Genomic DNA, 13,653 nt, shown 5'->3' on the forward strand with positions numbered 1-13,653 from the left:
AGGGCCCAAAAGACCTTTATACAGAATAAACACTTATCCAGCAACACGTTGAAAGCTGTCTAGTATTGGGTGTCCAAAATTTAAATTGGTAACTTGAATTAGTGATGGTTTGATATATTTGATATAGACAGCGAGGTTTTTTTCATTATTCATATTGTACCACAGAAAAGTTGGAACAATTACCTTTAAAAAAAAAAATTAAATTTAGTAATGAATAACATGGTACTTTTGATCTATTTATCTATTATTTTATACATTTAATGTTGTGGAACATTCGCAAGACCGGTTAGCTAATGTTATCTCTTCTGTTTTAGCAGACATAAACAGTTCCCTCACCAGCTTCTCCTTTTGCTCTCTCTTGTTAAGTTAATGAGACATAGAAAAAATGCAGATTGTCAGGTTTCCAAGAAACCAGAAAGCACCAAAGTCCTCCATCCTGAAGACTGGCAGAAAAAGTACTGACTCTGGAGACTCCTTCCATAAATGTTAAATAAACTTCTCCTTACAGAAAGCTTTACCATATCAAGCATTATACATTATTTGTTAAATAACAGTTTTTAATCTGTTTATTATTTGACTTAGAATATATGGAGCATCTACTCTACAAGTCCCCAATGAATTAGCTGTTACTGTACATAAAAACTATAGCATATTGGAATGTGCACATTAATATAACCCGATGAATTGCCTTGCAGCTGGCACAACTGTTAGAGCTGCTGTTACAGCAAATTAATCACTGCTTTTCTGACCAATCCAATTTGAGAATTCAACAGCGCTTTGGTTTAAACCATAATAATGCATGCTTCTAAAGTTGTTCAGTAGAGCATTTCTCAATAGGTGGCCCACTGTTTCAGGTGTGTTTAGCACAGGGACAACTCGAGACTCTGTAGAACAGTGGGCCTCCAGGTCTGGAGCTGAGATACTCGACGGGATGGGAATGTTTATATGCTCTCCCATTTACTGTGCATGGAGCAGGAATGAATCAAGCCTTTAAAGGAGGTGAGATTACTTTATGAGACATTATTTTATGAGCAAAAATATTTCCTACATGGTCCATAGTCAAACAGCCTGCCTTCTGTGTCTCTGACCAGTCCAGGGGTTTAAAGCTGCAGGTGTGGATCTGATTATGAATGAAGTAAGGCCTCATTTCAATCACTCGTACACAAATCACATATTGTCTGATGAGCACACCAAATGAAGTATCATCAGATAATTTGTTCATATTTCTATCAGTGAGTTCAAATGTGACAAAGGAGAGGCTTGCACGGATCTGGGATCATTCTGGCAAGACTCCTGCTCTCTCCTTAGAACAATGCAACCCCTATATATAATATATATATATATATATATATATATATATATATATATATATAATATATATATATATATGCAGTATATATACTGCTTATATTCTTGGGGGATTCACATATAGTGTAATTAATCATTCAATTATGATGAGAGGGGCAGGAAAGAATGAGAGACCCTTCATCCTTTCACAGGAAGCCCAGACAGATTGGTTAAAAAGTACAATTATAAACCACCTACGCACAATAAACACTTCCAGCTGGTATGCTGTATACCCTACAAGCAATCCTAAAATAAATGTCTCACGTTTACTTCCACTTACTGTTGCCTCTACTGTAAGAATTCGGCAATTCTTACTTATTAATCACTCACTATTTTCACATTTCTTCGCATCAAACAGTACCTATATACATGTACTGCTTCTCTATCATCATTGTGTTTCGTTACACTTTCTGAAAAAATAGTACTAATCTGTAACTTTTCTTTGTCGCTAGGGTGGTACCCTCAAGGGTACATCTTTTTGCTCACTAATCATAGGGTTGGCGGTTCAATTCCCGGCCCATATGACTCCACATGCCAAAGTGTCCTTGGGCAAGACACTGAACCCCAAGTTGCTCCCGATGGCAAGTTAGTGCCTTGCATAGCAGCTCTGTTACCATTGGTGTTTGAGTGTGTGTGTGAATGGGTGAATGAGACACAGTGTAAAGCGCTTTGGATAAAAGTGCTATATAAGTGCAGACCATTTACCATTTACTTTTGTTCATTTAATATGTAGGCTACATTTAATCAGAAAACATGGATATAGTGTATCTTTAAGGTACACAATTTTGCCATAATTAGTTTTTAGCTTTTAGTAATGCATTAAAGATACGTTAGATGCACATTTCTAGATAAAAGATAAATACTATAAAGTACAAAAGGTGTACCCGTGACTGTATCACCCCAGTGACAAGGAAAGGTACAGCTTAGTACCTTTTAACTTTTCACTTGCAGTAGAACATGAACACACTTCCTGAAGGTTATTTTAGTGACAACACACTCTTGTTAGGTTCAATTCTAGGTGTACAGTATATGGTGTTACTACATTAGGTATTAGTTATGTTGTACAGTGTTGTGAATGCTTTCTATTGAACTTTCTATTGAACTCTATTTTCATTGAACTTGGCATTGTGCATACAATCAGGTCCGAGCCTCTGAACAATCGAAGTACATTAAAGATACAATAAGTAATGTTTTGTGGTTCACTAGAATGTGATTAAAAGCTGCTTTGGCTTGTTGCAACCTGGAAGCTTTAACACTTCAGAAGAGAGATTTTCTCAGCCAATGCATCAGCAATCGTTAGATATTAAAAGGAGCAGTTTGTAATTTTTAGATCCTTCTGCTGCCTGCAAGATGAATTGTAATTAACAACTAACCTCTGTTAAAATTATGTACTCTGTATGAGCTGCATTTTAAGGAATATTAAGGAAAAACCAGTCCGAAATGAAGAAACTAGCAAGGCCAATTGTATGGCAAAGATCTAATTAAATTGCACATTACAAACTGCATCTTTAATCCAAAATACCTTCCAATGTAGATCATACTTATTGCATCTTTAAGATTGTAAGACAAAAAAAAAAGACAAGATATGCTAAATGAATTCTAGAAGACATATTTGGTTGAACAGCTAATGATCTGTGTCTCTACATTCATGGTTAAAGATAAGATGAGCTTAATTATTTAAAACAATGCGTAAATGGGGGAAAACATATATAACAAAATAAATAAGTACAATTATAAACAAAACACACAAAAAACATAATACAGTTAATGGCTTGTATCAAATATTTCTCAAAGCCATTCCAATCCAATACTGCAAATTTGGCAGCCCACATATCCACAACAGAGGAGAAGTATGCATAAAAGTGAAAGACAGAGAGAGTATGAGTAAAATACAATTAATAGAGTTAAATAGCAGGAAAGAAATCTTAAAGAACATTTTGTCCCTTTTAACTACTTTTCCTCCACAAATCTTTGTGTTTGTTTGTGAACGTGAGCCTTAGCTATACTGATACTGCTGGGAAAGCAGCAGTAAACACAGGCCATAAGGTGTGAGAGGTTTTAGTGATAAAGGGGTCGACTTACACCCCAGTAGAGTCTGACAGCATTAAAGGCATCAACAGTTAGGATCAGAGAGACACTGCTTGGTGGGGACAAAGGTTAGGCCTTGTGGGATATAAGAGAGGGGTATCCTGGAAGTTGTTCAGCAGTATTGGGAGTTACTTTACAAGGGCTTGACCCTGGTCACATGCTGTTGTCACTGCTATTGTTATTGTTGTTGCTGTTGATATTCGGACTGTTTCTCAGGTTGTTCAGCTCCAGCTCGAGTTGTCGTATTTTAACGTCCTTCTGCGCTAGCTCATCTTTCAGCCGCCGCAACTCGTCCTGCTGCCTGAAGAACATCCGCAAGAGCTGAAGATAGGAATATATATACATGATGAGTACACACATGCCCAAATAATGACCCAATATAATGCAACAGACATAGCACAATTGGCCTACATTCTACAGCGCCTACTTTGTATCTCAGAGATGAACATCTCAGTAATTGGAAGTTTATGAGTTAAAATCCCAGGACAGGTGGTGGGTGGTGGTTGTTGGGTGGGGAAGGGGCAGTGGTGTTTGTGGCAGGGGTTATGGCATGCTTTGTCAAGAACTGCTGCTCCAATTCAGATTTTTGGTGTATTCAGAGTCTATCCCAGATACAATGGGCATAAGAAGATACACCAGTTGATTGCATACACTTAGTCCCAATGAGGGGCAAATCAGGATATATAATCCACCTACAGGCATGTTTAGGCATTAAAGTAAAAAAACAAAAAAACAAACAACTTCATGATTAAAACTACCAAACTACATATTGTTTTCCTAACGACATTGCTGAATATTGCTTGTATAACTTTGTTTGTATAAGAGTTCATGTTTGAACTGGCTCTCTGCATGTGCATATCCCCATTTTGAGCTGCACCTATTGCTTTCATTATGGATCCCATTAAAAATAACACAGCAGTAAATTAGCCTTAATTTACTCAATTTAAAAATATATTTGCAAATATAAACTCCTCGTAAATAAAGTACTAAATGGTCGCCTTGCTTGTTTGTCTCTGGGTTGGTATCCCTCAAGGGAATGTACTTGGTACCATTGTTTTTCATATTTTAAAGGTAACTATGAAAAGGTGACTACTAAATATGAAACTGTGAAAACAGTGGTTTATAAGGTCTAATTTTGTATGCTACATTTATTTTCCCAGTGGAAAGATCTACACCAAAGATACAAAAGACTTACATTTAAAGATAACAACACAATGATGAGCTTAGTAAACTATGAATGTGATCCATAATCATAATCTTTCTTTTTCAGATAGCCTTAAAGAGTGCCTTTGACAAAAGAAGAAATTATTAAAATCATCCTCATGGTTGGATCGGGAAGCTGTCGTAAGGTTTCAATGGACTCACAAGGTTGCAAAAGGAAACATGGCAAGCACCTCACACCCCAGAAAAAGCCCCAAGTGGACAAAGGGAGAAAATATAACAGGCTGCACAGATAACAACTGGAGCTCAGGAGCTCAGGATTGAACCTTTCATCTGCTTGACGCTTTAACCTGCACCTACTTAAGGTATAGTGTTTACACTGTGGTTCTAACACCATGAAATTCCATTACACAAATAAAATAAGTGGATGAGATAATCTGCAGGAGCTGCACAGCTTAAACTGAAGTCTACATAACACATACTGTGTTGTTACATGCTAGGATTTAGTACATTAAAATCCTTCCTTTTTGTTTTATTATTTCATGCATGCAAGACATAGGCACCTCATTCTCTGTGCGGGGAGGCACATTTTCCAGCAGGTCAATCCCATTCACCACCACACTCTTCTTCTCCTTCACCGGAGCCTTGAACACCAGCTTGCTGGGTCTGCTGTAGCCCTCCTTGAGAGACATTAACACTGGCCCTGTAGTCACACACACACACACACACACACACACACACACACACACACACACACACACACACACACACACACACACACACACACACACACACACACACACACACACACCCCAATTCTCATCATATTTAACCCTTATGTTCTGTTCACTACTTATCAATAGATGTCCCATAGGCTATCTCTATTGATTTTATAACAGTTACTAGTCATTTAAGCACTATTTGTGGAAAAAAATAAACCCCTTCTCATACTTGTTGATCATCATAAAGATAAGTTTGCATACCCAAATGTTTTGTTACCAAATGGTCAAATGATATACAGCTATATGCTATAATATTTTGAGTAGACAATACAAAATTATATGAATGTAATTATTTACAATTAGTTTAATTTCTAAAAGTGATACAAACATTTTCTAATAACTTACATGCATACTTTTATCCTTTATAAATGCCTCAAACCTCCTTCATAACTTTAGTGTTTGTTTTATCATACACTACACACTGTATAGCCAAAGGTTTGTGGACACCTGACCATCACACCCATACGGTATTTGGTTCTTCCCCAAACCCTCAACCTCATTGAACACCTTTGGGATGAACTGGAACGCTGTCTGCACCCCAGACCTCCTCACTAAACATCAGTGTCTGACCTCACTAATGCTCTTGTGGCTGAATGAGCACAAATCACCATAGCCACGCTCCAAAATCTAGTTTAAAGCCTTCCTAGAAGAGCCGAGGTTATTATACCAGCAAAGGGGGACTAAATCTGGAATGGGATGTTCAACAAGCACATATGCTTTTTATTCTTGCACATATTTTTGATCCAGAAAGCATAGGGGATGCAAACTTTTGCACTCAACTGTGTATATAACTAATCAAAATGACCTGAAAATAATATCTGTAATATATATATTTTTTCTCATTAGACACACTGAGCCAAGCATAGAATGTTTCATACTGGAAAATAATCTATTGTAGTTTCACTTTTAGTCAAATCTAAAAAGTGTTGAGCCAATCACGAGAGCTGGACTAGCCATTTTAGATAAACTGGTCTATTTCTAAATACACAGCAAGCAAAGAAATAGTTTATGCTGCTAATACTAACAGATCATATATATTTTTTTCAAAAGGTTACACACAATGAGAATGAATCTGAATTGTCTGACTCACTTTTTGCAGCTTTATATTGTTCTCAGTTACTAAGAAGAAGCTGTGCAGCATGGTGCAGTGAGCACTACGACATATTTGCAGTTGTAAATGCTAGTGAGAACTTTACCTCGATTAACACCACTCAGCCACTCATCAGCGGAAAGAGCAGGTTCTGTTCCTGGAGTCATGGGATAGATGTCTTCCTGATACGTCTCTGACTGCAAACAGCACACGCGCACTTAAAACACACTGATCATGCATACTGTGAATGAACTATTACTTAGTGTACATTTCTAGGGCTTTCACACAGGGTGTTCAGTGTAGCTGATAGATTAAAATCACAGTCAGTGACTTTGACAAAAGTGATCTAAAGCTAGTTTGAAACTCAAAACTTAAGCAAATGCACTGCTCACACAGCCACACACACCAAAGTGTATGTGAATGAAAGAGACAGATATTTCTGAATTGACAAGTCTCCTTCAGAGGCTTCCTTGTTCTGATTGGATTGATCATGATGGTCCACATCCCTTGTTTTTCTCTCTCTCTCGCTCTCTCTTTTTTTGGCATAGCACAGACACTAGGATAACTTTGCCAAACTTAAAAATCACTCACTCCGTGATCACTCACATACAGTTTTAAGCATATTATTTAGTCACTACAGGATATAAAAGGTAACGTATGTAGTTCTAAAAACTGAGGACGGTAATGCTGTGAAATATAAAAGAATGTAGGGTTATAGGGTTAATTGTTCCACCTCTAAATGATTGCTTTGATACCATGTTAAATATGTAAGAAATAAAACATTTCAGGGCATACTGTTATAGAAAATAATCAACACTGGGTTGGTGTGAAGTGGCCCAACATAAAGCAAAGTTAATGCTATCACCCAAAAACTGATTATTATCCTATGACAGCATATACTGAAGTGTTTTCCCTCTCTTATACCACAGAAAATCGCTGTGATTACACTATTTAATTTGGTTTGTTGATGAACAACATGTCATACTTTTATAGTTACATTACAGTTATTTTGTGGGATGTCCATGAAACAACTTAACAACAGTCATTCCCTCATCTCTTCTTTCTTGAACTGAATAACACTAAAGCTTTTCATGCTACCAAGAAACTGGAAAGAGCAACATCATCTGTCACATGGTGGACTTACAGACTGTCAAAGTGCTGACACTGGAGACTCCTTTTAACTAAACATCTCATCACTACATCAAAGAATATATGATTTTCTTGGTTAAGTGACACGCTTTTGAATCCATACATTATTAGGCTTGGATTATGTGTCTGCCGTGCAAATCTCCAAGAATGTAACGTGTTAGAATAAGCACGTATAAACCTACCATTTGTATTATAGCTGGCTCCATTGTCCATCCATCCATCCATTTTCCATACTGTTTATCCTACACAGTGTCATGGGGGAGCCTGGAGCCTATACCAGGGAACTCGGGGTACAAGGCGGGGGACACTCTGGACAGGGTGCCAACCCATCGCAGGGCACAATCGCACACATGCTCACAGACTACTGACAATTTGAAAATGCCATACAGCCTACAGTACATGTCTTTGGACTGGGGGAAAAAAATGGAAGGAAACCCCTCTTGAACATGCAGGGCAGTGGCATGATTTGAACCCCCAATCCTGGAGGTGTGGGACAAACGTACTAACCACTAATCCACCATGCCCTCTGGCACCATTTTCATATTCCCAGTTATAGAAAATTAATCAATACCTTCTGACCAATCAGTTTCAAGGATTCAAGGATTCAATTATCTGTTGTATAAGGTGATATGACACACTGCTATATAGGAAAATGCCTTATGTTGGATACAATACTGGTGATTTTACAGAGTAGTGAGTTAAGAGGACATAATTCAGCACAGTTGGGAGGATATATTTATATTTACTCCTATCCACTTTTCAAAGCTTTTGGAAACTGACACTTTCGGGTTTACCACTCCCAGATGACTTTCAATGTGTTTTGTGTGTATGCATGTGTTTATGCGTGTGTGATAATCTTTACCCTAACATTAACATCACTGTGTGTGTAATGATCAGAAAGTGAGACAGGCTCCATGAGTCAGTATAATTACATGCTAGAGGTTTGTTCACTGCACTGATAAACATGTAGACAGACATTGTAGTCTTCACACGAGGCCCGCCCAATCCACTGCCTGTTACCCCATGATGTTGGACAATTACAGCCTTATTTTCAGAGGAGCAGGGTGACTGTTGTTTAATTGTAGAAGAAAGATATATTGAAAAATGAAATCCCTTTCAGTGATGTAACTAAGAAATGTGCTGCCTGGCACTGTGGACTTGATGTTTACTGCTGGGATTTAACATTTGGGTTTGAATCCCTGTCATATGTCGGTTATGCCTAGAAAGCATTTACACCATCATAAAATAGGCCATGTGGCGAATGTATGCAAATGATCTGTAGATCATTAACATACAACAACATGCAGCATATTCTTCAGAGGAAGCCTGTGCCAGTCTTCACCATTTGGTTTTTAATTAAGTGCTAACACAACTTAAGGGCAGTGTTCATAGAGCTGCATGACAACACATAAGCCCTTCATAACAGCTGACATAAACCTATATGCAGGCTTATTCCAACAGATGTGTAGTTGTCTCTCAGGATTCTGTTGGCACGGATCTTTCTTTTAAATGATATGTTATAACACTTTCCAGGCTGATTTGTGTTAAACTCTTAAGACAACTGACTTTGTCCAGTATCTCAGTGTCATCATCATAATGGTGACATAATGTGACACACATGAGTTTCAATGGAAAAAATGAACAAGTTAGTCTTTATGACAGCTGGTGTACATTAAATCAAGGCTTTATGTCTGTAGTGTTAATGTAGGTTTATGACTAAAAGGCTCAGGTAGATGTTGCAAAGATGGGCATGCTTTGTATTAACCACTCAACTAAAATACCACAACATAAACATTTTGTTCTCAACACATTAAATTCTCTTCTATATATGGCAAACATTTGCTTTCCTCCCCCTAACAGATAGTTGTTTTGTTTTTGCTCACCCTTCTAGGCACGATCATGGAGATGGGCTCGATCAATCCTTTCAGTGTTACCAGCTTATAAAACCTAAAGACTTCACAGGATGCCACATCCAAGCCATGTTTCGGCATAATACCTAACACACAAAAGTGGACAGTTGTGATTTAAGAAGCGATAAAAGCATTATTAAACTGTACTTGGGAAAAATTAAGTGTTCCAACAGAACAATAGCAAGAATAGTAAAGTAAAGAAAAAGAAATATCAGCATACACAGAAGTGATTATGGGATTTTTTTTAGATCTACAAAAGCTGACATTACCGAGTCCTTTCTGAGGTGCAGGGGACCTGAACTCCATGAGGTACTGCATGTAAGGCTTCTCTGTAGTCACTTCATAGTAGCGAATGTTACCATCACCCTGAAATAACCCTCATATGTCATTTAGTTGAGACTTCACATAAAATGAAAGCATGCAAATACAAACTGAAAACATCCATTCATCATTCAGATCAGATGTAAATGTCTAGACCAACTCCATTACCTTCACACCAGTTCTAAACAGTGGCACAAGCCTGGAATCGCACTATAGTGAAGAAGTATAAACATCGCACCTCAGTAGTGATAATCTCCTCACCTTGCCTGCCAGATACAGCATGTGGGTGTCTGCATCATAGAAAGGGAAGAGCAACCCAGAGAGGCCGTCTATCTCCTCCTCTATTATTGGCATGGACAGATCCTCCTGAGGGTCAGAGATATAATGGGTTCACTAGACTATAAAAACATCACGCAAAACAAAGAAGACTACATGGAATACTATCACTATATACTATCACCATGTGATCACATAAAACCTTTAAGTAGAAACCATAATGATTACACTGGTGTGTGAACTTCAGTGGACCATAGACACCAGGGAATGTATATTTATGGAAGGCCTGGTTTTGTGCTTTGACTCACCCCCCCCCCCCCCGACACACACACACCCTCTACAAACAGTGGATAGTCTCTTCACCTGATCCCAGAGTGCAATCTGTCGTGTGTTCCAGCGGGACACCCCCGTTGTTAGGAGTCGTTTCATGTTGCCCAGGAACACAACACGGTTTACTTTGTGGTTCTTGCACCTCGCCTCCTGCTCGGAGAATGCACACACGCGCACAAATATACACACACACACACACACACACCTTAAATAACTGAAAGGAACAATAAAATGAATTCATATAGATCAATGCTGCTTATGTCCTGAATCATCAATGAGGATAAAGGTATTGCTAAAAGAAAGTAAACTAAAAGAAAAGAAATCAGACGTCTGTTCGAGGAGGTACAGAGAATAAAGTTCAACATGCATGAAAGCAAATGTAATATTACCAGAGGATTTAAAGATTCTTCAATATTACTTCAAATAAGAGACAATTTGCCGTCATGATACACATAAAGACGGTTTTAGGTTTGTGTGCATTGTACAGGAAAATTACGTTAAGTTCTGTGCACAATATATAAATAATAATAAAATGTGAAATAATAGGATATGCTGGATCAAGTGCTATTTTCTAAGCTGCTGAATAATTAGGGTGGACGCCATATTGTTCCATTTGGTTTAATTAATGTGATAATTACAAGTAGGACCATTCATCCAGCAATATAATAGCAATATTTCTAGATTCCTATTAGACATTTATTTCAAACTGTCAACTTCTCAATCATATATTAGTTTTAGTCTTTTTTATTTTTCATTTTGAAATTGTCTCTTACTTTTAAGTTACATTTTATTCCAATTGACAGACGGGGGAAAAAAAACACTGCTTCCTTCACAAGATCGCATTTTCTATCCTGAGTTTAAAGGCAAGTGCTTTTGTTTAAAGGTGCTATATGTAAATAATTCGCATAATCCGAGTGGTTATTAAGGGACTCACCTGTAGCACCTGGCCTGAGCGGGGTTCGATGAGGCGCAGCTTCTTGTCCTTGCAGCTGGTGGCCAGCAGGCTTCCATCAGTGTTGAACGACATGCAGAGGATCACATCTGTGTGGCAATCGATCATCTTCACCGGTTCTCCAATCTCCAGGTTCCAGATCAGGATCTATAAGTAAAAGGTGAAGGCTGAATTTTAGATTTAATAAATAAGGTCCAAATTAAGTTGCAAAATTTGGTAAAAAAGTAATCCTGTGAGCCATTTTGTATGGATGGTTAAACACACAATGTTCCTCTAACCATGAACATGAACGTGAGCGAATCAGCCAAGATAGATTTGCTTCTTTTTATTTTAGTTTTATTTTAGGCTGAACTATTTCATTAAGGTTAGCGTAATGAATAAAGTATGAATGAATAAAGGACCAATAGGAGGGAGTTTCCATGCAACACTCCATCAACACTCGTTTGGATGTCATAGTAGGACAATTTAATAAATCAGATGCAGACTTCTTTGTGCACCATCACTCAAATTTGTGCTTGCCAATATATATAGTGTCTCAGTACACCTTGTAGTCATATCCTGCGCTAAACAGGATGCCGCTGCTGGTCGGGTGCCATTCTATAAGACCCACTCGTCTACTGTGACCATACAACTCCAATATGGCTTCAGTCATGCTCCTTCTCAGGCCACCGTCTGGAATCTCCCATATCCGCACCTAACACACACACACACACACACACAAAATGCAATAATAGTAGAGTGTCATGATGTAGATTATTTCTTAGCACATTAGGATTTTATTTTAGCAAGTGTAAATATCTTGCAAAATTTTCATTAATACATTTTCATTATGGGATTATTATAAAACATATAGCATATGTTCAGACATTTTTCTACAATTTTTAACCTTTTAAGTTTGAATATTTTTCCTTTGATAGATAATTAAACGTATTTCAAGCAAAATTATCTGTTAAAATTAATTGCAGTGAAGAATTATTTTAGAATTTAACCAGCAAATGAGTCATAAAATCAGAAATTACTGCATTTTCTTTCAAACATGTCCCAAATGAGTAAAAATAAAATTATATACTCTATAAACCCTGTAGGTTTTTTCTTTTTTTCATTGGTTTGACTCTCCTTTAAGGTTCTATATAGAATGAATTTCCACAGAACACTCTTTTGGTTCAGAGCTGCTATTTCGTGAATGCCACAGGAAAATATCAAATAATCTCCTGCTGGCTGATGTACTGGGATTTGAAGGGATTAGTGTTATTATGGAGAGATTTTCTTTTATTAGAGCTACTGACCCAAAATGACTGACTAATACATGCACTGAGGCTTTGTGACAACAATTTTGGCTTGTCGGAAAGTTTAATAACATGCTGGTTTGTCTACTGGTGTGTGTCAGTTTTCATTTGACATGTTTGACAGCAAACTCTTTAATTGTACCTGAGCATTCCGTACTTCTGCTGATGTTTTCTCTATGCACTCACTGCTGCTCCAAACTGATTTTTATTACCATTCTTTTTTTGGATAATGAATGGAAATGATTCTTTAAATTCATTGAAGTGGACCTTGAATTTGATCAGTGGTGCTCATCAAATGGGTTTGTGTGTAAGTTTGCTGTAATTTCACTCACAGAAGAGTCTTCTGAGCAGGAAGCAATGATGTTCTCATGGAAAGGGTTCCACTTGATATCCAACACGTTGCCTTGGTGACCGCAGACCTTTGGGTGGTGAGGGTCGATACGGCCGGTCTGCGCAAGAGAAACACAAAAACACACCCACTCGTAGGTTTGTGTCTGATCCGTATTCAATCCACAGTTCAGTTCAACATAACTTTAATGACATTAGTGTATGAAAAACAGTATTGAAAAAGCATAGGAGAGAAACGAATAATAATAATAATAATAATAATAATAATAATAATAGCAGCAAGGGAAGGAAGAAGAAGTAGCAAAACAGCATGATATAACTGAACTTTGTCCAAATGTCCATATGGTGAGGGCTGATATGAAGCTGATAGGTGTGGTCAGATTAAGGAGTTTGTCACCCACCCTCTTTCACTGGCATATTAAACTATTTTTTTCCACCAAGAGTTGCTGTGTGCCACTCATTAAGGATTTTGTATATATATATATATATATATATATATATTTTTTTTTAAATATGACTTTTCATTACACTTTCAGTAAGATTCCTTGTGTTACTTTTAATATTAAATTTGTTCCCCTTTCTAATCCAATGCTTATAATTAACTTTAATGTCA

General features: G+C 37.4%; 1 protein-coding gene and 1 long non-coding RNA gene across 5 annotated transcripts in view; one reads left to right on the forward strand and one right to left on the reverse strand.

The window, feature by feature from the left end:
• The first annotated feature begins 733 nt into the window (after window positions 1-733).
• LOC128602659 (uncharacterized) lies at window positions 734-5,273 on the forward strand. The gene is made up of 4 exons (XR_008384866.1): window positions 734-999; window positions 1,092-1,135; window positions 4,706-4,961; window positions 5,150-5,273. It is a non-coding gene; the product is annotated as an uncharacterized LOC128602659 (long non-coding RNA).
• Window positions 1,417-13,653, reverse strand: part of coro2ba (coronin, actin binding protein, 2Ba) — a 55,256-nt gene continuing 43,019 nt past the window's right edge. For all 4 annotated transcript variants that reach the window (XM_053616579.1, XM_053616582.1, XM_053616581.1 and 1 more), the window contains 10 exons: window positions 13,025-13,141; window positions 11,951-12,100; window positions 11,389-11,553; window positions 10,488-10,604; window positions 10,110-10,214; window positions 9,797-9,893; window positions 9,501-9,613; window positions 6,575-6,665; window positions 5,160-5,299; window positions 1,417-3,756 (listed from right to left, as the gene is read on the reverse strand). In XM_053616579.1, coding sequence (XP_053472554.1) covers window positions 3,589-3,756; window positions 5,160-5,299; window positions 6,575-6,665; window positions 9,501-9,613; window positions 9,797-9,893; window positions 10,110-10,214; window positions 10,488-10,604; window positions 11,389-11,553; window positions 11,951-12,100; window positions 13,025-13,141 — 1,263 coding nt within the window. In that variant the 3' untranslated portion in view covers window positions 1,417-3,588. The remainder of the gene's footprint in view (window positions 3,757-5,159; window positions 5,300-6,574; window positions 6,666-9,500; window positions 9,614-9,796; window positions 9,894-10,109; window positions 10,215-10,487; window positions 10,605-11,388; window positions 11,554-11,950; window positions 12,101-13,024; window positions 13,142-13,653) is intronic.

This window comes from Ictalurus furcatus, chromosome 27, assembly GCF_023375685.1.
Source record: "Ictalurus furcatus strain D&B chromosome 27, Billie_1.0, whole genome shotgun sequence".
In the NCBI taxonomy this organism is placed as follows: Eukaryota; Metazoa; Chordata; class Actinopteri; order Siluriformes; family Ictaluridae; genus Ictalurus; species Ictalurus furcatus.